Below are 23,013 nucleotides of genomic sequence, written 5' to 3'. Positions count from 1 at the left end.
GTGGCAGGTATGACTCAGCAGTTAGGCAGCAGCATAGATGGTTGGGTTTCTTTAATAATACCAGTTTCTGAACCAAGGCACCATTCATCAGATTAACACTTTTTACCTAAACAATAATATTCAGATTTATTTTCCCATAAAATTTCCCTTTACTTTTAGCCAAAATATCCCTACTTAAAATGCCCTATGGCTAATATAAAGTACACTTACAGATTTCTAAATAGTATTCAACTTAATTTTTGTAAAGGTCCATAACATATTGTCCCCAAACCAGGATATTTATACAAAATGAATGATTGAATTCTAGCTATCAAAGCTAGTCTTGCTCCTTTAAATGTCTGTTCTGTCTCTTCACTGGCTGACATTTACCAACTACAGTACAGTTCAAGGGTAACTGGCTGTTTCTTTGTATGTAATTAAATATTTGTATTACTATCTTGAAATTAATACAAACAGAAAATAATACAATTGAGGACAGGAAGATACAATCAATGAGGTCATACAGTCCCACCTCTGCTTGCTGTGCCCTCCCTCTCCAAAAGACCTATATTATAATACTGAAAAGTAGAGTAGAAGGGCCTTGTGATGGGGTGTATGAGTCCAAGAGGCCTCCTGCTGGAGGCCTCACAATCCTACCACTCCCCATCCCAAAAAGAACAGTGGAGGTAGGTCCTCCAAGCTGCCTAGAGGGGCTGCGTGGGATGCAGCCAATCAGAAAGAGGCTGCAGGAAAGCAGCCAGTCAGGGCCCATCAGGCTTGTATAAAAGGAGCTGCAGGGGTAGAGTGAGTTTAGTCTGCTGGCAGGGAGTGGGGGAGCAATGAAGGTGCTCTGAGTCCTGACTGGCTGCTGGGCCTCAAAGAAGATAAGGGCGGGCCGTGGGGAAGTGGCTCAGGGCAATGTAGTTAGTTAAAGGGATGTGGAACGTGGCTGCTACTTAGAGGGTCCTTGGGTTGAGACTCAGAGTAGTGGGTGGGCCTGACTCTTGCCCCCCCCCCCAGAGCCATTGTGGAAGTAGCTATGCCCTGAGAAAAGGAATTTAAACAAGCCCAAGAAAGGGGCAGTATCTGGAACTGTGTTACATCCATGGAAGGGGGCCGAACTGAGGGCATGTCTACACTACAAAGTTAAGTTGACATCCAGCTGCCGCAGTAATTGAGTCGGTCATGTGTGTCCATGCTCATTGTGTCAGTGGAGTGTGTCCTCACTAGCTGTGCTTGCATCGATGCACAGAGCAGTGCAACACTAATTGAACACACTACACTAACTGAAGTCACAGCACCTTCTATAGTCATTTTATTCAGCATCTAAAACCAAATCCAATTTTTTTCTAAAGTATTGGTGGGAACAAGGGGAGGGGGAGGGGCGAAGAAGCCATGCCTGCCCTATCAGATGCCTTTTCAGTATGGAGAAAAATGATAGCACAGAGGTCAACAGCCTGTTGTGTTAATGCCAGAATACCAATAAACTGGCACAGATCACCCACCTCATACCTTCTCCCAATAAAGCTTACTTGATGAGGATGGATGATACAGTGTAGAATAACTTCCAACCTTTTAATGACTTAGGCAAAATTTTGCAGTTTGAATTAATCAATGCTATGGGAGTGTTACAGACAGAGTTATCCATAGGCTTGTTGAGTTTGAATAGAACTGATCTGAGAGCTGGCTGTAGAATAGGGGGCACTCCTGTAGCTTTGGCCTAATTGGCATGTCAAGAATCATCATGTCTAGCTGATTTTAAAAAGACTGATAAAATTCTTTAAGAGAACTATCAGATCTCAGGGCCTTCCCTGCCTCCATATTTTTTAATGGCATCCTTTTTTCCTAGAGCTTCTGATTTTAGGTTTTAACCAATAAAATACATGCAATACAACAATAAATAAATCAGTGTTTTTCCAATAAGCACTGGAAATGGTTACTTATATCAAAGTTAACACAGAGCAGTAATGCGGACTACAGGGATGTCACTTCTAAAGCACACTAACATGTTGTGCATTAATTGGTCTGTGTAGACCCTGCTGGTGCGCACTAAAGATTCTCTAGCCCAGTGGTTCTCAAACTTTTATTTTCCCGAACCACTTGAAAATTGCTGAGGGTCTTGGCGGACCACTTAATGATCTTTCCAAATGTTGTTTGTACCGTTAGCTAACTATTGTAAAGCGCTTTGGATAAAAGTGCTATATAAAAAACGTTATTATAATGAACATTTTTTTGTTCTACAAATAAAAGCGTACAACTCATATTTTAATATCAGTAGTCTTACCTTTCTAATGTGATGGATGTGCCCTCTCTCCCCGCTGCAGCAGCCCCCGAGCTGGGGTTGGGAAGAAGGGGGGTCTCTCCCCAGCAGCTCTAGCCCTGGAGCTGGGGAAAGTCGCCTCTTTCTCTGGCCACTGCAGCCCTGCATGTCCCAAATTCCCCCCACCCCCTCTTCTCACCCCACTTCCCCCTCCCACCTATCCCCTATTCCCCCCCCAAGGCCACCACCTCATCTTACATGTGTGTCTTCTCCAGGGTCCAGGCACATAATCAGTGGAGCCACGCCTGCGCGGCTCCACTAATTCGGTGGGTGGCCCTTCATTCTCTTGTGTGCAGCCACCCAGGCGTACATCTTAGAGGGAACTATCCACGGACCACCTGAATGGAGCTCACAGACCACTGGTGGTCCACGGACCACAGTTTGAGAACCTCTGCTCTAGTGCACTTTACTATAGTGCTGTTTGAAATAGTATTACATTAAAGTGTGCAAGTGAACATTACAAAGAGATTACTCATCACAGTACATACTACTGTAATGAGCGATGTGTAGAGTATGCATTACTCATTACAGTATGTATAAAGAGCGCCCCCAAACCTTCCGATTTTTAGACCTCTTCATAAAACTCAAAAATTGCTAAAAAATAAACCATGAAAAATAGAAGCCCTCTTTATTCCCTACAATTCAGTGAGGGCTTCAGAGAAATCCATTTAGTCTTGGGCTAACTTACAGCCTGGTAGTATATCCACAACATTATCAAGGTCCTCATTTGAGGGGAATGGATCAATTGTGTATAATGCCGTACAAAATTCTGCTGAGGGCCAGATCCTTATCTCACGTAACCTGGCCTAGCTCCATTGACTTCAGTGGTGCTGTGACAGTTTATACCAGTTGAGGATCTGGCCCTGGGTTCTTATCCTTGCTGTGAAGTGTGAAATGTGTCATAGGATTCTTGGACTGTAGCACTTATGGCTCTCCCTTGTTTTCTGTTAAGTCAATGTGTTATAAGTTTCTTTGTCTCTCCTTGGATACTTAATAGGATTGCTGAAGCCTAAATGCAGTTAATTCAGCCTGGGCAATATACTTAATATCTAGTTTCACAAGCTTTTCAGGAATGGGGATAACTATTTAATTCTTTCCATTTAATTGGGAAATCTGTCAAAATAAGTTGCTGGGGTTGGGGTTTTTTTTGTTTTATTAGGTGTAAATGCTGCCTTTCTTCCCCTGAAACAAGCTTTCATAGCTTTCCTAAGGGTGGCTTGTAAAGCTGCTAACTGGTTGTTTGTATTCAAGTACAAGTTTCTGTTTCAAGAAAGGTTTCTTGTCTATCTTCTTTGACGGGATGAAGCTGATCCAGGCTTGTCTAGGGTTAAAAAAAAAAAAAAAGTGGAACGTTAATCACTGTGGGATCCCCCTAGCACACCTATAACATACCATCTGTCCTCATACAAGTGTTCCCAATGGTGCACAGATGTTGCAGCCGTCGTTTGGATTACATTTGTTTCAAGCCAGGCTATCTACTGAGAAGTCTCCATTTCCAGGTCTCCACTGGTGGAGATCACTGGTGTAATTGTCCCAGTAGTACAAATAATCTTCCTAATTTCTGGTTGTGGCCTGTTTAATCTACTTTTTGCACTTCACTACACATGGGTGTAGTGGACAAACATTGGCATACTCTAAATCGAGCAAAAGCTGGGATGGCAAAGACTGATGACAGTATGACCAAGTGGAAGCTGAGGAATGACCCCACATGTATGTGGAGAGTGTGGGCAAACACTTGAACACTGCCTGATGCAATGCCCCCTGACCTGTCAACATCTTGTACTTCTGAGGAACTACGTGTGAAAACACCAAGTCTTGGCTGCAGTTTTAGAGTGACAAGCTGTGATGATGACGACATCATTGGCCAAATTGACCAGAAGCCATGAGGCTGTACAAGTAGTACTGGCACTCAAATGCACACTGTTTTCACAACAATCAACTAATTCAAACTCATCCAATTCTGTTGCTACCTATTCTAGTCCTGGGACTAAGCTGAACACAGACTGGCAATTGTATATTGATTCTGTGAAGTGTGCAAATGGGAGACTGAACTGAGAGACTGTTTCTCCATCCAACTCTTACTCCTTTCCATGTATGTGCTGGGTAACTTGTGTGGCAGGAGGTCAAAGGTGAACATAGTAACCCACTGTGTCACAAGGCCCACACTATACAAATATGAGATCACTATGATAAATGAACCTCTCTGTGGGTTGAGACATTACCAGGACCCTGTCCATAAAAGTGATTGCCCCTGTAAACCTAGTGTTGGTATCATCTGCAGGCTCCACTTGTGGTGCTTAGTAACAGATTCTCTCTGAAATCTTCCCTCTTTGTTTCCTTGGACAGAGGGAGATTCAGATACAGAGGATCTGACAGCCTTTCAGCTCCTTTATTGCCCCCCTAAAGATGAGCTGGAGGGGGTCATGCTGCTTTGACATTTCATGGAATACAATTTGAAACCATTTCAACAAGATAATTCAGAAGGCAGCTGGTTGGCATAGCAACTGCATTTCCCATGGCTGGTATTGATGTTTTATGTTGTCTTTCTTCCCTCCCTTTAGTCCTAGCAGGAGATTTTTTGGAGGAACTCCCCTCCCCTCCCCCCCCACTATTTCAGAGATAAATATATTGTTTAACTTCCCCTGGGTTGGCAAATTCATGTTAAATCAGAAACTAAACAGTGTGTGTATGCATGAGAGGGAAAGTGAAAGGATCTCCCAAAAAGAGGGGCTGAATCGGTGTTTTGTGACTCATGAGGAGACAATGTCAGCATCATGACATGTTACCCTACTTGCCTCCATTCCTAATTTCATCTCTTTCTGTTCACTAGCCCATGCATTCTCTATGCTCCTCAAATATGGCTTCTCACTTTCCTCCCCATATCTGTCCAGAACCAATGCTACACTCACCCATCTTCTGGCAATGCCTCCTTGAACTCCCTCCCTCACCTGGAGCAGGCTTTGAGGAAGTAGGATATTAGGAAGGGATGAATTAAACCTCCTTCTCTCCCCTCTTCCTCTGGTTACTCCCTCTAATCGGCATAGGGGGGCACTTGACCCTGCATGCTCCACCACGCAACACCTCTGCTGGCTCTGTATCTACCTCCCAGGAGAGAGCAGTTATTTCTCATGTTGAACTCTGTTGGGAGGATGAGCTGGGCTATTGTTATGTTGCAAGATGTTAATGAGTACCATTGAACAGGTGGCAGCATGTGTTCCCCCTTTCCCTGTTCCAAATGTCCCCAATAATCAGGAAGGTTTTGGCCACTGATGCCTAAAACATTCCCTGAGATTTTGGAATTGACTGGATCCCGCATTAGAAAGTTATTGCATCAAAAAGTCCACCAACTAGCAAATGTTTTTTTCAGAGCTGTACTGATCTAGTTAAAAATGCAGAAACTCAAATGTAATCCCAGGTCAGGAGAGACCGAGTCATTACAATTTGAAGGCTGTTTGGTAGCCCGATGTGAAATTAGTTGTAGGGGAGAGGAAAGGTACTGCGTTTCAGTTCCTAAGAGACAAGTGTCCACATAATAAAAGCCACCCCACACTTGGCAGTACTTGACACCCAAGTTGGCAATCTTGATAGAGAAGCCAAAGATTGTTAGTGTAATGGAGACTGAACTCCATTTGTACCCCATAGGGATAGTCCCACACAAGACAAAGCATGTATGCAGGGGGGTGAACCAAAGGCACTGCTGCAGATGCTGTATTCTGTGGATAAAATGCGACAGCCTCCAGGGGTTGTCAATACAACATTTTTCTTGAATACTAAATTAACTTTAAGAGGAACATATTGTGCTTAAGCCTCAATTTACTGTTCCTTTCCATCACTGAAGTTTGTACGTTTGTTTCTACTGTGCCACTTACTTCCATCTCTATTGTAGGAGTTTTCCCTATTGTTTGATATTTAGCATCAATTTTGCATGGTATTCAGCAAATGTTTGTGCATACTGTTATGTGTTTGAATTTAATAACGATTTGAGATTAAATAATTCCATTTGAGCCTGTTACTTGACAAAGATTATTACTCTTTGATTAATACAGCATTATATAGAATACAAAAGAATAGATACATCAAAGGTGTTAATGTAAGGTAAAGAGATGACCTCTCTCAGCCTGCACTCCTCACAATAACTTCTAAACACTGGGTTTATGGTTTATTACAACAATCTGTAACCCACTAACCCCCTCTTTTTGTCCAGTGACTGCATAGGTGTTAATGGGCCATTCTACTTTGAATAAAAACAAGGAGGAGTCCTTGTGGCACCTTAGAGACTGATACAGACTAACATGGCTACCCCTTTGAAACCTGTCTACTTTGAATGGTCCCTTACAATATGTGCTAACTACTTACGCTAAACAATCTGTTCCATCTTGCATAGATGAACCAAAGCCAGAATTGCTAAAGCAAGTATGACCTTTGGCAGACTTTGTGCAAATGTGTGGGTGGGTAGAGGCATTAGTTAACAAACAAAACTGAAGGTCTACAAAGCCATCGTGTTGCCAACTCTTGATATATGCACGTGAAACCTGGATGGTGTGCAGACACCATGCTGAGAAGCAGAATCACTTTCATAGGGGCTGTCTGAGGAAACCGGTGAGGATAAGATGGCAAGACAAGGTTCCAGGTACTGAGGTTCTCATACGGGCAGGTATTCCAGGCATCCATACTCTGTTGATGAATTCATAGCGAGATGGCAGGCCATGTCACCAGAATCTCAGATGAGCAACTGCCAAAAATCTTTTACTGCGAGCTAACGGTGGGAAGGCGCTCTCAGGGAGGCCAGAAGAAACATTTCAAGGAGTCCCTCAAGTTATACTTGTGGCATTTCAACACTGACCCAGAGTTTTGGGAAGATCTCGCTCATGATCATTCTACCTGGCAAAGCCTTATCCATACTGGAGCTACAGTCTATGAGCAGAGGAGAACTGCTGAGGCAGCGCAGAGCACCAGCAGCATAAATCTCACAACAGCAACATGTCTGCTGTTAACCAAGTAACCCATAGCGGCATCTCTTGTTCAGTGTGCCACAGACTGTTCAAAGCTCGAATTGGCCTGATCAGCCACTCATGTGTTCACAGAAACCAAACCAACCAGTGATGTTATGGCCTTCTTCAAACTCCACGGATGAACAACACTAACGTGCTAACTGCTTATGCTAAACAATCTGGTTCATCTTGCTTTTAGCTGTAATGCTAGGAGTACCTTGCCCAGTCCTGAAGAAGAGCTCTGTGTGGCTTGCAAGCTTGTCTGTCTCACCAACAGAAGTTGGTCTCAAAAAAAAAAATTACCCCACCTTGTCTCTTTCAAACCCTCTATCATTTTCTAGGTGTGAAACAAAAAAAACTCCTTTTTGGAGAGAAAATACTTTTGCATGATTAGTTTTAGCATGCGTTCTGTTTTCATAATTACTAATGGAATCTCTTATGGTCCTCAGTTTACCTGATTGTGGAGCACACAGCAAGCAGTAATAACAGTGGGAATATTGGTTTCACTGAGGTCTAAGCGAGTCAGTAAACTGCGCCAGCGCGCCTTTAAACGTCCAAATGCACATTCTACCACCATTCTGCACTTGCTCAGCCTGTAGTTGAACAGCTCCTGACTACTGTCCAGGCTGCCTGTGTACGGCTTCATGAGCCATGGCATTAAGGGGTAGGCTGGGTCCCCAAGGATACATATAGGCATTTCAACATCCCCAACAGTTATTTTCTGGTCTGGGAATAAAGTCCCTTTCTGCAGCTTTTGAAACAGACCAGAGTTCCTGAAGATGCGAACGTCATGTACCTTTCCCGGCCATCCCACGTTGATGTTGATGAAACGTCCGTTGTGATCCACCAGAGCTTGCAGCACTATTGAAAAGTACCCCTTGCAGTTTATGAACTCGCCAGCTTGGTGCTCCGGTGCCAAGATAGGGATATGGGTTCCGTCTATGGCCCCACCACAGTTAGGGAATCCCATTGCAGCAAAGCCATCCACTATGACCTGCACATTTCCCAGGGTCACTACCCTTGATATCAGCAGATCTTTGATTGCGTGGGCTATTTGCATCACAGCAGCCCCAACAGTAGATTTGCCCACTCCAAATTGATTCCCAACTGACCGGTAGCTGTCTAGCATTGCAAGCTTCCACAGGGCTATCGCCACTCGCTTCTCAACTGTGAGGGCTGCTCTCATCTTGGTATTCATGTGCCTCAGGGCAGGGGAAAGCAAGTCACAAAGTTCCATGAAAGTGCCCTTACGCATGCGAAAGTTTCGCAGCCACTGGGAATCGTCCCAGACCTGCAACACTATGCGGTCCCACCAGTCTGTGCTTGTTTCCCGAGCCCAGAATCGGCGTTCCACAGCATGAACCGGACCCATTAGCACCATGATGCATGCATTGGCAGGGCCATGCTTTCAGAGAAATCTGTGTCCATGTTCTGATCACTCACGCGACCGCACTGACGTCGCCTCCTCGCCCGGTATCACTCTGCCAGGTTCTGGTGCTGCATATACTGCTGGATAATGCGTGTGGTGTTTAATGTGTTTCTAATTGCCAAAGTGAGCTGAGCGGCCTCCATGCTTGCCTTGGTATGGCGTCCGCACAGAAAAAAGGCGCAGAACGATTGTCTGCCGTTGCTCTGACGGAGGGAGGGGCAACTGACGACATGGCTTACAGGGTTGGCTTCAGGGAGCTAACATCAACAAAGGGGGTGGCTTTACATCAAGGAGTGTTTCAGGCAGGACTTCACGGAGGGTTCCAATAAGAAATGGTGCACCTAAGTTATTGTTCTTATTGGAATAAGGAGGTTAGTCTGGCCTCTGATTGATACATGGCTAGATTTACCTCGCTGCACCTTCTCTGTGAGTGACTGCAGTGTGACCTAGAGGAATGAGTCCCCTAGACGGGGGAGGAGGGGAAGCAAATGAGTACAAAACAAATCTGGTGTATTTCTTGTTTTGATCCATTCCATCTATCTTTTACATCTTTGGCTGGCAGCAGACGGTGCAGAAGGACTGCATGCCATCCACATCTCATGGCTGCCTGGCAGAAGATGATGCAATAGGACTGCTAGCAATCCGTATCACCTGCCTGCTTACCATAAGACGGTTCAATAGGACTGACTGCAGGACTAAAGAGAATGACCTGGTCAAGTCACTCCAAATTTAGTCCCTGCGCCCATGTCTGCCCAAGCGCTCCTGGCCGACGTGGCCAGGAGCACCTCGGACATGATGATGACGGCTACCAGTCGTACTGTACCGTCTGCTGACACAAGGCAAGGGGTTGATGCTGCTGTGTAGCAATGCAGTACCACGTCTGCCAGCACCCAGGAGACATAGGGTGACGGTTACCTGAGCTGGCTCCATGCTTGCCGTGGTATGGCGTCTGCACAGGTAACTCAGGAAAAAAGGCACGAAACGATTGTCTGCCCTTGCTTTCACGGAGGGAGGGAGGGAACGGGGGCCTGACGATATGTACCCAGAACCACCCGCGACAATGTTTTAGCCCCATCAGGCATTGGGATCTCAACCCAGAATTCCAATGGGCAGCGGAGACTGCGGGAACTGTGGGTTAGCTACCCACAGTGCAACACTCCAGAAGTCGACGCTTGCCTCGGTACTGTGGAAGCACTCCGCCGAGTTAATGCACTTAATGCACTTAGAGCATTTTCTGTGGGGACACACACACTCGAATATATAAAACCGATTTCTAAAAAACTGACTTCTATAAATTCGACCTAATTCCGTAGTGTAGACATACCCTGACGCAGGTCACATGAAAACACCCCCAGGCAGAGCTAAGCAAGTTACTGCTTGCACGAACTTCTCAGATGCCTCCTACATGTGCAGAGAACTTCTGTGTAGACACAAAAATAAACACCATCAAGCAGAGGAACATTATTTATTTTTCTAGTACTATTTTCTGAGAAGTCTGATAACATTCAGGGTTTCTTTGTCATCTAACTACAGACAATATAAGCCACCCAGTCACAATCAGTTGAACTACTGCTCACCTTAAACATGGCTTATGTATGTGCCCTTATTTCCAGGGCCGTCCCAACCCATACGCAAAGTACACAGATGCGTAGGACACCAGGAAATTTGGTGCCCCAAGCAGCTGTGTGCTGCTCCAGCCCCTACTTCACATCTTCCCCATGCCCACCCCACCCCACTCTGCGTCAGCCCCGCCTCTTCCTACCCCTGCTCTGCATAGGGGGGCTGCATAGGGCACCAAAATGGCGGCGGGATAGCTCAGTGGTTTGAGCATTGGCCTGCTAAACCCCAGGGTTGTGAGTTCAATCCTTGAGGGGGCCATTTAGGGATCTGGGGCAAAAATAAGGGACGGTACTTGGTCTGGTCCTGCTTTAAGCAGCGGGTTGGACTAGATGATCTGAGGTCCCTTCCAACCCTGATATTCAATGAAAGCTAGGGACAGCCCTGCTTATTCCTCTCAGGCTTACCTACATTGAGCTTTTCTTAACATTTCCCACAGCTGCAGTCCCACCAGCAGTAGGAGTTCCAGTGTAGACAGTGGCCTGGTATTTTTACCACTGTATCATCCAGTCCTGCTCAGAGTGAGTCTGGATGACATAAATAGATCTAAACACACCGGATCATTGCGGACGCTAGCATGTGTCCATTGATATCACCAGTAGAACTGTGCTGGTGTTAGCAAAGGTGAGAAATGTTTGCCTATCATAGACAAAGCCTAACATGTTTCTGCCTACATAGGCAAGAGGCATAGGCATAGGAATAAGCTACAGTAATATTATAAGACAGCAGATGGCATCTAAGTGCAAGCAGCCAGTCCAAGGGGACCGATATAGAGCATCCTTACAAATCCTTACCTACAATAACCATATGGTTGAAGTATGATAGCTTGAAAATTTTTCTAATATGGATCATAAACCCCTAGCTACCATAGTGTAAATAAAGTGCAGCCATTCACACATTAAGGCCAGAAGGGACATCGTGATCATCTAGTCTGACCTTCTATATAATACAGGAGATTAAATTTCACTCAGTTACGCCTGTATTGAGCCCAATAACTTGTGTTTGGCAAAGGAAATATAAGAAGCAGAGCTATCTGATTTTAGTTCTGGTATATACTGAAAATACTGGCAATTAACATCAATGTTCTCTCTAATTTTTTCCATCCACGTGCGGAATGAATTTTGTTCTGTGCACCAATATCAAGGTAATGTGCAGATATGTGTCACCAGTAGAAACAAAAATCCTAGATATAATATATATATATTTTAAAAGCTACCATAGGGATAATTACTCCAGGCAGCATAGATTAGGCATTTTAGAACTCACTATTCAAAGAATTAATTTTAAGCACAAGAGAAATAAAATTATGAAATGCATAGACCAGTGAAAAAACTAAAACAACAGCACTTTGAAAGACTAAAATTACAGAGAATGTATGTACATTGCAGGAAGTACCAAGAAGTATGTGTTGGGAGGTGTGTGTGAGAGAGACTGGGTGTGTGTGTGTGTATAGATATATGTGTGTTTGTGTGTGTGTGAGAGAGAGAGAGAGAGACACACACACACACACACACAGAGCGAAGTTCCCGCTAAGCTGTGCAGCCATACAGCAGCCTATAAAGCGCCGCACAGGCACTCAGGGCTGTGGCGGGGAGAGATGCCTCTCCCCCAGTCCTGGACCTGCCAAGGCCATAGGAGAGGTGCCCCTCTTCCAGCCCTGCTGCGGCCAGGGGAGAGGTACCCCTTTCCCGACCCGAACCCAGCCTGGCCCGGACCTGCCGTGAATGGGGGAGAGGCACCTATCCCACGGCCCTAGCCCCGGAGCTGCCACGGTGGGGAGAGGCACCTCTCCCCACACCAGCCCAGGTACTGCTGTGGGGAGAAAGAGCTGGGGGGAGTCCTCTCTCCCCGCCGTAGACCCGAGGCAGCCTGGACCCCAAAGCCCTCATCCCTGGCCCCACCCCAGAGCCTGCACCCCCAGCCGGAGCCCTCCCCCTCCCCCCCGCACTCCAACCCTCTGCCCCAGCCCTGAGCCCCCTGCCACACTCTGAACCCCTCGGCCCCACCTCTGCCTCATTAATTTTGTTATGTGCAGCAATATCACCTCCATATTGGTGCACATAACAACAAAATTCATTACGCACATGGGTGGGAAAAATCAGAGGGAACTCAGAGACAGTGAATGTGTGTGTGTGCTGGCTGCTGGGGAAGTCTATGAGAGACTGCGTGCTGTCTTTTTAAGCACAGTGGAACTCATCAGGAGGCTCATTCAGACAGCAGCTGCTTCTGGCAGCTCTGTCCTGCTCCTGAGCCCTGTCCTCCCTCCCCTGCTCTGTGAAGATGGGGTACATGGGTGGAAGGGAGGCAAGGGGAGGGGGACACCCTGACATCAGCTGCCCCCCCACCTGCCTCCACTCTGCATAGCAAGCAGGCAGGTTCCAGGAGCAGCTGGCCAGGGGCTCCAAGGAAGAGGGTAAGAGCAACGTGGCTGCAGAGAAGCAGCTGGGAGGGGTACCTGAACACATGTTGCTGGACGTGCGGGGCTCGGCTAATCAAGTTTGCGGCACTTGATTGATTCTTGGGCAGCCATGTGGCTGCACAGCTTAGAGGAAACACAGATTAGCATACTATAAACATAGCTCAACATTCCCTCACACTGCCAGACACATATGAGCCACTGATTCAAACATACAGGCCCCCACTCAGAGCCTAGTGTACTACATCTGTCCTCCAAAACACTGAGTGGAATTACCCCACATATTTTCAGCCTCCACTCAAATACTACAGCATCTTATGTTGAGGATATACAAAGAGAGTAGAGGCTGTTTGTGGAAACTTAACTTTGACTTTCAAATATTTGTCACCACTAACTTTAATTTGAATGTCCAGGTGTTCAAACATTTTGCTTTTGTCATAACTACAGCTTTCTCTAATAATGCATTAACTAATATCTATGTCCACTCTTAACTGAATCTTCAACTTTATATAATCATGATCTTACATATAAAGCATGTTTTGTAAGGTATCGGGGAAAGGTTATGATCTGCTGAAAGTCATTTCTCTATCCATAGATGTATATCATTAATGCATATGAAGTTATGAGAATTGTGTTGTATGCTTGTCACTACAACATGCTATAAGTTGATGAATCAGCCAGATATTAGCTCCCCAGAGGCAACAACAAGGAAAGTAACCAACTCCCGAGCAGGGTGTCAAACAACCCGTCAACAACCATTGTCCAGCAAGGGAGCTACAATTCATTGACTCATCTACATGAGGCCACACCAGAGGAATTGCTCAACCTTGCCCGGAGACTCAGCAATGCCCCCAGACATTCCTGGACTTGTGCTCCCCAAGCATATGGGACTGAGGGTATAAAACAGAACACAGTGGCCACATGCTTGGCCTTTCTCCTTCACCCACCTACACTGCAAGCAACAAGGATATTCTGAAGACTCGAACCGAGGGGACTGGCCCAGATTTCAAGGATGAAATCTGTGTACTATGAACTGCAATAGCAAGTGGGGTGAGAAAAACTGCTTAATCTAGATGTTGTCCAGTCTAATAGGGTTGAGAGTTTAGACTGTGTGCTTATATTTTATTTCTTTTGGTAACTAATTTTGACTTTTTGCCTATCACTTAATATCACTTAAAATCTATCTTCTGTAGTCAATACATCTGTTTTAGTATTTATCTTTACCAGTGAGTTTGTATGAAGTGTGTGGCAGATCTGCTCAGGTTTTGCAAAGGTTGGTGTATATCCACTTTCCATTGATGAAGTGGTGAACCAATTAATAAATCTGCATTGCTCATCTTGAGCAGTGCAAGATGGTATGGGGCTGGGAGCTGGGGGGATTTGGCTCTGGTGCCTTTCTGTGTGTGATTCATGAGTGCCTCTGGGAGCATTCATGCAATCTAGCTAGGTATGGGGTCTCCACGTGCAGTTGTGCTGAGTGATAACAGCACCTGAAGGGGTTTGCTGCTGGTTACTAGCAAGGCATTGTGAGAGACAGTCCAGGCTTGAGAGAGTTCAGGGGGCACAGCGGTCCCACAGTCCCAGGCTGCACCCTGGGGATGCCATCACACATCCCAGTGGAGAAAGTATACCCAACTGCTGAGTAGGAGGCAATTGCTTGTTAAGAAACTACTACTGTAGTCCGCAGTTCAGACTTTTCTTCCATGCCATACTGTCTGTGTCTTTATTGACATAAACTGTGACCTTATAGATCATTGTTGCAACCAGGGTCCTCTGGTGGCACCAGGTCTTGTACAGAGGAGGTCAAGTGGGGTGTCTATGGGAAGGTTGTAGTTTGCTGGTTATGATTATGCTGTCTGTATGTGTGTATCATTTTTGTAGTTGAAGTTATGAATATTGGCTATGTATCTGTTTAATTCTAAGTAGCCTCAGTGAAGCATTTGGTCAGCTTCTTGAGAAAGGACTATTCTCAGTAAGTGCCCAATCAAGAAACACTTAACTGACAATGGACTTTGGGAGATGCCAATCGACATCTGAGCTTTCCTGGGAATGTTCAAACTAACATGTAAACAATGGTGTTGGCCTGCAAAAAGCTGAATCATTCATAGACATTTGACTTGCCCAGGTGACTGCAAACTCCGTCTTGTTGAGGGGATTTTACAGAGGAGAACAAAGGGGTTTCCACTGACAAGAGAGAGACTATATAAGGCCCTGGAAACCCCTCCATTTTGTCTTCAGCTGGCTCAAAAGAAAGCCTCTCCACCCCAAAGAGATGTCTGAAAGAAACTGGAATAAAGGACAGTAACTACGGGGGTGTGAGTTATTGCTGGACCCAGACTAGGAAGGAGTCTGGTCTGTCAAAGAAGCTCACTGGAACATCTCTGAGGGTGAGATTTACCTGCATTTAGTTTCTTACTGTATCAGGCTTAGACTTGCGTGTTTTTGTTTTATTTTGCTTGGTAATTTACTTTGTTCTGTCTGTTACTTGGAACCACTTAAATCCTACTTTTTATATTTAATAAAATCACTTTTTACTTATTAATTAACCCAGAGCTAGTAATTAATTCCTGGAGGAGCAAACAGCTGTGCATATCTCTCTATCAGTGTTATAGAGGGTGAACAATTTAGGAGTTTACCCTGTATAAGCTTTATACACAGTAAAACAGATTTATTTGGGGTTTGGACCCCACTGGGAACTGGGCATCTGGGTGTTGGAGACAGGAGCACTTCTTAAGCGGTTTTCAGTTAAACCTGCAGCTTTTGGGTGACATGGTTCAGACCTGGGTCTGTGTTTGCAGCAGGCTAGCATGTCTGGCTCAACAAGACAGGATACTGAAGTCCCAAGCTGCCAGGGAAAATGGGCTCAGAGGTAGTCTCAGCACATCAGGTAGCAGTCCCAAGGAGGTTTCTGTGACTCAACCCATCACACTGTCCTCTTCCTGCCAGCTTTTTATCTGTGATTAAAGGGGCTGACAGTTGTCTCCTCAAGCCATGTTCCTCTCTGGAAGGAGGAGAGAAAGAGCAAATCAATTCTGGAGCAGGAGAAAACAATTCACTGGTGCCAAATTAATTATCTCCAGAATTGGCAGAAGTACCTGTTACATAATAACAGAAATTAGAAATGAAAAAAACATAATGTAGTTTATCCTCCATGCTTGCTGACCAGTGAAAGATTACTCAATACAGTATATACCCCAGCGTGTTGTTTAGTTCCTGTGGGGCTTCTATTGCACACTGACTCAAGTCACTCCTGGGCTCAGGACAAATCACTACCACATCGCCATTCAAGAGTAAAGGAACCAGAGCGGTTTTATTTGGCTATCACCCCATTAGGCAGGACACCATCTATCACTGCCTGCCTTTGCAGCCACAGGGAAGTCATTGGTAGCAAGGTTGAACGACATTTACACATCAGGCCTACCTTCCCTTCAGGGATGCTCTGACTGGCTGTAGACCCTCAAGCACATCACAGATAGGACATCACAACTATAATCCTGCATCAGGCTTGCTTTCCCTCAGGCATACTATGGTGACAGGCACCTGTCTCTTAAGCAGCCCCTCCCTTCCTCCCTGCCTGCCAGCCAGCCAGATCTGTCCCACATAGTGAGAGCTGAAGGTCTGCTTTCCTTGTGAGTCAGCCCTCAATTGAACTGTGCTCTCCCCTTTTAACCTCTCCCTCTAAACCTGCCACCGCAGGTATGCTGGGGCAGGGCTGACTGAGACCATAGCAGCTCATTCCTGGTAAGTGTGCAGTTGTATTCCCCATTGCACAGATGCTGGTTTCCTCCAGGCCCCAGAGGTGCTCAACCCCCAGCTCTGCCCCCAACCACCCACTTCCCCAAGCCCCCACCCTGCCTCGCCTCTCCCCCGCTGCTTCTCCCCACCCCCACCCCAGCTCCCCCCAAGCTCCCACCCTTACCCATTCCCACCCCTGCTCTGCCCCACCTCTTCCCACCCAGTTCCACTCCCTCCCCCAGGTATGCCCTGTCCCTTCTTCTCCCCATTGCCCCCCCCCCACAGATCCTCCTGCATGCTGCAAAACAGCCGATCACAGTAGGTGGGAGGCACAGGGAAGGAGGGGGAGGCTCTGATCAGCAGGGCCACTGGCAGATGGGAGGCGCTGCAGGGGGGGAGGGGAGGAGCTGGCTGCCAGTGGGTGCTAAGCACCCACTAATTTTTTTCCATTAAAAGCACCCACAGAGTTGGCACCTATGCCCCATCGCAGTCTCCTAGGGAGATTATTCCAGTCAAATGGAGATCACTGGCAGGAGATCTATTTTAAATGTAATACCGCCACCCATCACAGTGGTATCTGAGTACCTTTCAAATAAAATTGATAGCAATAGTGAAGTCTCTACTGGATTTAATGGAGTAGCTGCCACTTCTCCCTTTTTGGGGCAAAAATTTTAGTTGGGGTGTGGGATTCATTTACCCTTTTTTCAGTTTGATGTGTTACAGGGTTTGGGGGGAATGACTGGGGGGAGGCGTTAAAGTAATATTTGTTTCCTGTATCCAGCTAAAATTTTCCTTTACTCAGATTCACTCAGTTACTCTTATTTATATCCCTAATACCATTTCAATCAATCCTTCTTCCATGGTGTTTACATCCTTCAAGTTTTCTAGGTAGTCATCCTCTTCCCCTCCGTAGTTGTTAAGTCAAGTTATATATTTAATTATTTTAATCTTTTCTTGTGCGTCAAACTCTTGATCTTTTTGTTGTTGTTGTTCTTGGAATATTCTCTAGTTATTCAAAGTCTTTCTGGACTTGAGGTGCCTGTCACCATACTCTCTATCCCTTTTAGGTCAGGTGTTCTTAATCTTTGACCTGGTATCAGCTATCTGGTAATGGCAGAATGAACTTGTGCTACTCCTTTGCCATTGGCTTGACAGAGAGAACCAGGTGTTTGCGAAAAGTTTCACACAGCACAATGTACACAAAGGGGTTGAGGCAACTGTTCGCATAGCCTAGGCTGATGGCTGCATTATATGTGTAATAGAAGATAAGAGTGGGGTGACTGATAGACAGCTGTATCAACTGTAGTAAGTGATATGGTGACCAACAGATAAAGAAGACCAGGCATATAGCAATGGCAATCACTCTTCTCATCCTCAGCCAGACACTGCATTGGTTAGCTGGGACTACAAAGGACTTCATGTGTCGAAGTATCTGTGCATATGCGGCAACAATAACTACAAAGGGAAGAGCGAAGGCCAGGAAGAACTGGTACAAGGTGAACCAGTACAGGTCAGTCTCTGGATTGGGGAGGCGGATGTCACAGCCCACAGTACCACCAGGAAATGGGATGAGCCTGGCAAAGAGCCATACTGGAGTAATGCTGATGAACAAGAGTGCCCAGAGGAGGCAGATGACCGAGGTAACGACAAAGGGCTTCCTGAATCTTGAAGAGGAAATGGGGTGAACCGTGGCCAAATATCGGTCTATGGACATAGCAGTAAGAATATAAGTGCTGGTGAACTGGCTGTTGGCATCCATGGCAGTGATGAGTGTGCACATGATTTCACCAAAGTGCCAGATCCCATTCCCCATGAGTTGGTGGACCATGAATGGCATGCCCAAGGGGAAAAGGAGGTCCACTACCGAGAGATTGGTGATGAAGATGTCTGGGACATAATGGCACCAAGGAACTTGGATTTCTTCACTATTGTAAAGATGATCATAGAGTTGCCAGCAATGCCAAAGAGACAGATGATGCCAAACACAGAGGGCAGGATGGTGCTGGTATAAGAAAAGCTCTGCAGTCGTGGCCACTCTGAAACCAAAGGAAACATATTTATAACAGGTGGACTTTTGTCATTTATGTTTGTGACAGAATTTGGTGCTGGAAAAATGACTCTGCCAATGCACCTCCAGACTAGCCCTATCACACTGTTTGCTGTTCCACACAAACTCTGCCAATGCAGCAGCCTTTGTTATTCCAGTTCTGGGCCACACCGCTCTACCAATACACCTCAACAGGAACACAGGAATTGCCAAACTAGATCAAACCAGTAGCTCCTGGAGTCTAGTATCCTGTCTCTAATAGAGAGCAATAAGAGATTCTTCAAGGGAAGATTAAAGAAGACCCATAATGTACAATTATGGCATAATTTACCCTTTGAGAAAGTTTCTTTCTGAATCCAGACATTTCATGATTAACTTATACCCTGAAGCGTGTGGGATTTTATCCCTTATACTTTATTATCCTAGTTAATGTAACTGCAGATGTTCTTCTTATCTGTTTTAACCAAAGTCTAATCATATTTGAAATCACAGTAAGCTCTTGGCCTCGATATCTTGTGGCAGTGAGTTTCACAAGTTAACAGTGTATTGTATAAAAACGTGTCTCCTTTTAGTTGAGTAAATGCCCCTTTTGTTGTTGTGTTGAAGAGGGAGTAATAAGCAGCATCCAATGTACCTTCTCTGGACTCTGTATTATTTTCTATACCTCTATTATTTTCCTTTTTATTAATCTCTTTTCTGAAACAGTTCTAGTCTTTTCAGTTTCAACATGGAAATCTCTCCGTGCCTTTATCATTATTACAACCCATCTCTGGACCCTTTCTATTTCTGCAGTATCTTTTTTGAGATTTAGTGACCAGGCTGAACCCAGTTGTAATGAGGTGGAACAACTTCATTCTGGCACACAGGGGGTTAACTCATCCTGTTGGGCTCAGCTAACCCTGCCCCTTCCCCCTGGCAGGAAGTGTAGGGGTGGGGCAGTAAATATAAGAGCAGGAACCTATTGCTTAGTTGAGAGGAGACTAGGGAAAGAGTCAGATGTCCTTCCCAGGGAGCTGAGCCATCCATGGAGACAATGACTGGCTGTGGCAGGCAATGTCTCCTGAATCAGCCTGGAGACAGGCAAGTAGAGCCCTGCGTGGATAGCCATGGATATAAATTGGTATCTGTGGAATGGCAGGGCTCTCCTGGGAACTGCAGCAACAAAAGGAGCAGAACATGAGGTTGCTGCTCCCAGGAGCCAGTGGCCCATGCTGGTGGCTCCTCTGGCACAGCTGTACCATCTCCAGCCCCGCCCCTGTCCCTTCCATGCAGCTGTCTGTGTCTCCTGTCTGGGGGTGTGTGTGCCACTTGAACACAAGAGCATGACCAGTGACAGCTGCCGGTCAGCCTGGTGCCTGCCCCAGTGGTCGAGGCTGGGGGTGATACAGCCGTGCCAGAGGAGCTTCTGGTGTGGGGCGCTGGCTCCTGGGAGAGGCAGCCCCATGTTCTTCTCCTTTTGCTGCTGCAGTTCCTGGGAGAGCCCTGCGGTTCTGCCGATACTGATCTATATCTGCATCTGTGGGTATAAATTTGTATCTGTGCAGGGCTCTAAAGGCAAGCCACTGCCCTGGGAGGCTGAGGAACCCACAGAGAAAGTGGAGAATGAGCTGTTCATCAGGGAGCCTGGGAACCAGCTCCCAGCAGCTGCAGAGCAATCCAACCAGATGCCGATAGGAGCCAGTCCAGGGAAATGAAACATTGGCTTTGTGTTGCTCGGAGGCAAGGCAGTGACTTCATGTTTCCCTGACAACCCAGTGATGGGATCACCTGTTGCTTAAAGGGCCCTGGGCTGGAACCCCTTGGCCCTGTCCCTGCACTTATGGTTGGATGAGTGCTAACCCCAAGGCCAAGAGGCCTCAGCTATTGCCTGTTTATTGGCCCAGCCCACACCCAGGAAGCCTGAGCTATTGCTTGTTTAGTTGCCCCTCTGGATGCCAGGATGCCTGAGTGATAGATCCAATGTGGATGCTGAGTCCCAAGTGCTGCCAAGAGGGAATGCCCTGACCCTGAGATGCAGGAGCCATACACCAATATGCCAGGTGAGGGCGTACCATTGATTTATATATGGCATTATACTCCTTTCTTGAGAAAACAGCTTGATTCAGAACTGATAGGGGGTTTTTTTGTTTGTTTTGTTTTACACTGTGCTTTTAGCCCTGATCCTATGCTATGGTTAAGGAGCGCTCCCAGCAAGCACTGAAGGGAGTTGCAACAATGGCTTGGGGGTCATCTCTGTCTGGTCCCTGGCATATATTAAAAGCCCAGGTTTCAGAGTAACAGCCATGTTAGTCTGTATTTGCAAAAAGAAAAGGAGTACTTGTGGCACCTTAGAGACTAACCAATTTATTTGCGCATAAGCTTTCGTGAGCTACAGCTCACTTCATCACTTCAAGTGAGCTGTAGCTCACGAAAGCTTATGCTCAAATAAATTGGTTAGTCTCTAAGGTGCCACAAGTACTCCTTTTCTTTTTATTAAAAGCCCACAGGGTGTTCTCTGATAAATTGGCTGCCAATGGCAGCTGGAGATCAGAAAGCATAAAGGAGCTTGGTCACACGCAGTTTCCTCCAGCAATGCCCCTGACACCAGCGGCTGGGGGGAGGGAGGGTACGGGGTTCCTTAGGAGGCTCTGTAGGAACTCTGCCACCCAGGAATTCCTTTACTCTTGGGAAATCTTCAACTGGCTTGATATGCTCAGTTTAGTGCTGCTTTGTAGCAATGGACAGTGCAAATCAGCCCCAATGTACCAGAGAAGCAGGGCATTTTTCTTTAAATTTCCCACCATTGTAGCATTGGTGCAGCTCCATCAGTAGCCGTGATAGCTGAAGTTCTTGTGTAGACAGGGTACCAGCCACTGCTAGTATTGCAAAACCTTTGTCATCTAGGCCTGCTCCAAACAGGGTAGAGGACATAGTGGCTAAAATGCCAGAAGCCTATCTACACTAGTACTCTCACAATTGGTGGAACAGCAACAGTGGGAAATAGCCTGCAGACACAGAACCCAAGAAATCTAACAGGAGAAAGTTGGGCTATATTATTTAAAAATTAATCTTGTTCCTGATTTCTTAATTCTTTCCTCTCTTTCCCAGGACAGTAGCAGGTGGGTTTATTATTTTGTGGGTGGAGCGTTTTTGGGTCTAAGGCCTACTTTACACTTAAGATTTAGGATGATATAGTTACTGTGATCAGAGGTGTGAAAATCCACATTCTGAGTGGCATAGTTATACCCAACCTACCTCCTAGCTAGCATTGCTTGGAGAGGTGGTATTCCTACAGCAACAGAAAAACGCGCAGAAATGCCTGGCTGCCTCTGAGCCTAGGAGCCACAGGGACATGCCGGCTGCTTCCGGGAGCCACCTGAGGTAAGCATCGACTGGCCAGAGCCTGCGCCCCTTCCCGCACCTCAACCTTTGGACCCAGCCGTGAGCCCCCTCCCGCACCCAAACTCCCTCGCAGAGCCCGCACCCCAACCTCCTGCCCCAGGCTCAGCCCGGAGCCCCCTCCCACACTTTGAACCGCTTGGCCCCAGCCCAGAGCCCACACCCCAACCTCCTGCCCCAACCCAGTGAAAGTGAGTGAGGGTGTGGGAGAGCGAGTGATGGAGGGAGCGAGGATGGAGTGAGAAGGGGCAGGGCAGGGGTGTGACCTTGGGGAATAGGCAGGGCAGGAGGCAGGGCAAGGGTGCTTGGGTTTGTGCAATAAGACGGTTGGCAACCCTAATGTAGCCATAGCGTTATTCTGTGAAGCTAAAGGAGATGGGTGGGAGGTGGTCTGGAAGACAGAGACTTAGAACCTTAAGTGTCAAGTGTAGCTGTCCACCATTGGGTCCTGGTCTGGAGCTTGGCGGACGGGACAGGCCCAGAGGATATTACAACACCAGAGCCTTTCACCTAAGGTAAGAGGCCTGCTGGAAAAGACCTTTATTGCTCAAGGGCCCAGACCCCCAAATCCCTGTACTGAAGAGGAAGGCTGGACACCCTTGGGGTGGGAGTGCTGAAGGGCAGGTGTTTTCAATGGGGAGATGACCTGTCTGACCACTAGGTGGCATTGTGGGCAGTTGTGCATCTTCTATAGCCTCAGATTTTTGTTTCCCAGATTTCTAATATCTACTGCTTCAAAACACTCTTTTCCCAATATGCATCTCATTTTACCCCTCACCCTCCCTTGAGCTGGTTACTGGCAGGTTTCAGTTCATTTGGCTTCTGTACTTCTAGTTACAGAGACAAAGTGGGAGAGGTAATATCTTTTATTGGACCAACTTCTGTTGGTCAGAGAGACAAGGTTTAGAGCTTACACAGAGCTTTCCTTCAGGTTTTGCAAGCAGTTTGGTTAAAAGGTGAATTACTTATATCACCCATTGAACCCCCCATCACACTCCTCCTCCCTCCCTGGGATAGAAAGCTATACTCACTGGTGGAGGTCAGAGGGACTCCAGGTTCAGAGCTGATGCAGATATTCAGTTCAAGAGGCAGCTGATCCAT

The 23,013-nt window shown here is 46.4% G+C and overlaps 1 protein-coding gene across 1 annotated transcript; it reads right to left on the bottom strand.

Annotated features, from left to right (window-relative positions):
* Nucleotides 1-17,616: 17,616 nt before the first annotated feature.
* Nucleotides 17,617-23,013, bottom strand: MCHR1 (melanin concentrating hormone receptor 1). Its single transcript, XM_073336770.1, is given in 3 exon segments — nucleotides 17,617-18,384; nucleotides 18,387-18,523; nucleotides 22,944-23,013. Coding segments are annotated over 3 exon segments (975 nt in total).

The sequence above is a fragment of the Lepidochelys kempii genome, chromosome 1 (assembly GCF_965140285.1).
Source record: "Lepidochelys kempii isolate rLepKem1 chromosome 1, rLepKem1.hap1, whole genome shotgun sequence".
In the NCBI taxonomy this organism is placed as follows: Eukaryota; Metazoa; Chordata; order Testudines; family Cheloniidae; genus Lepidochelys; species Lepidochelys kempii.
Note: the sequence above shows the minus strand (reverse complement) of the source record. Positions and strands in the feature narration are given on the sequence as shown.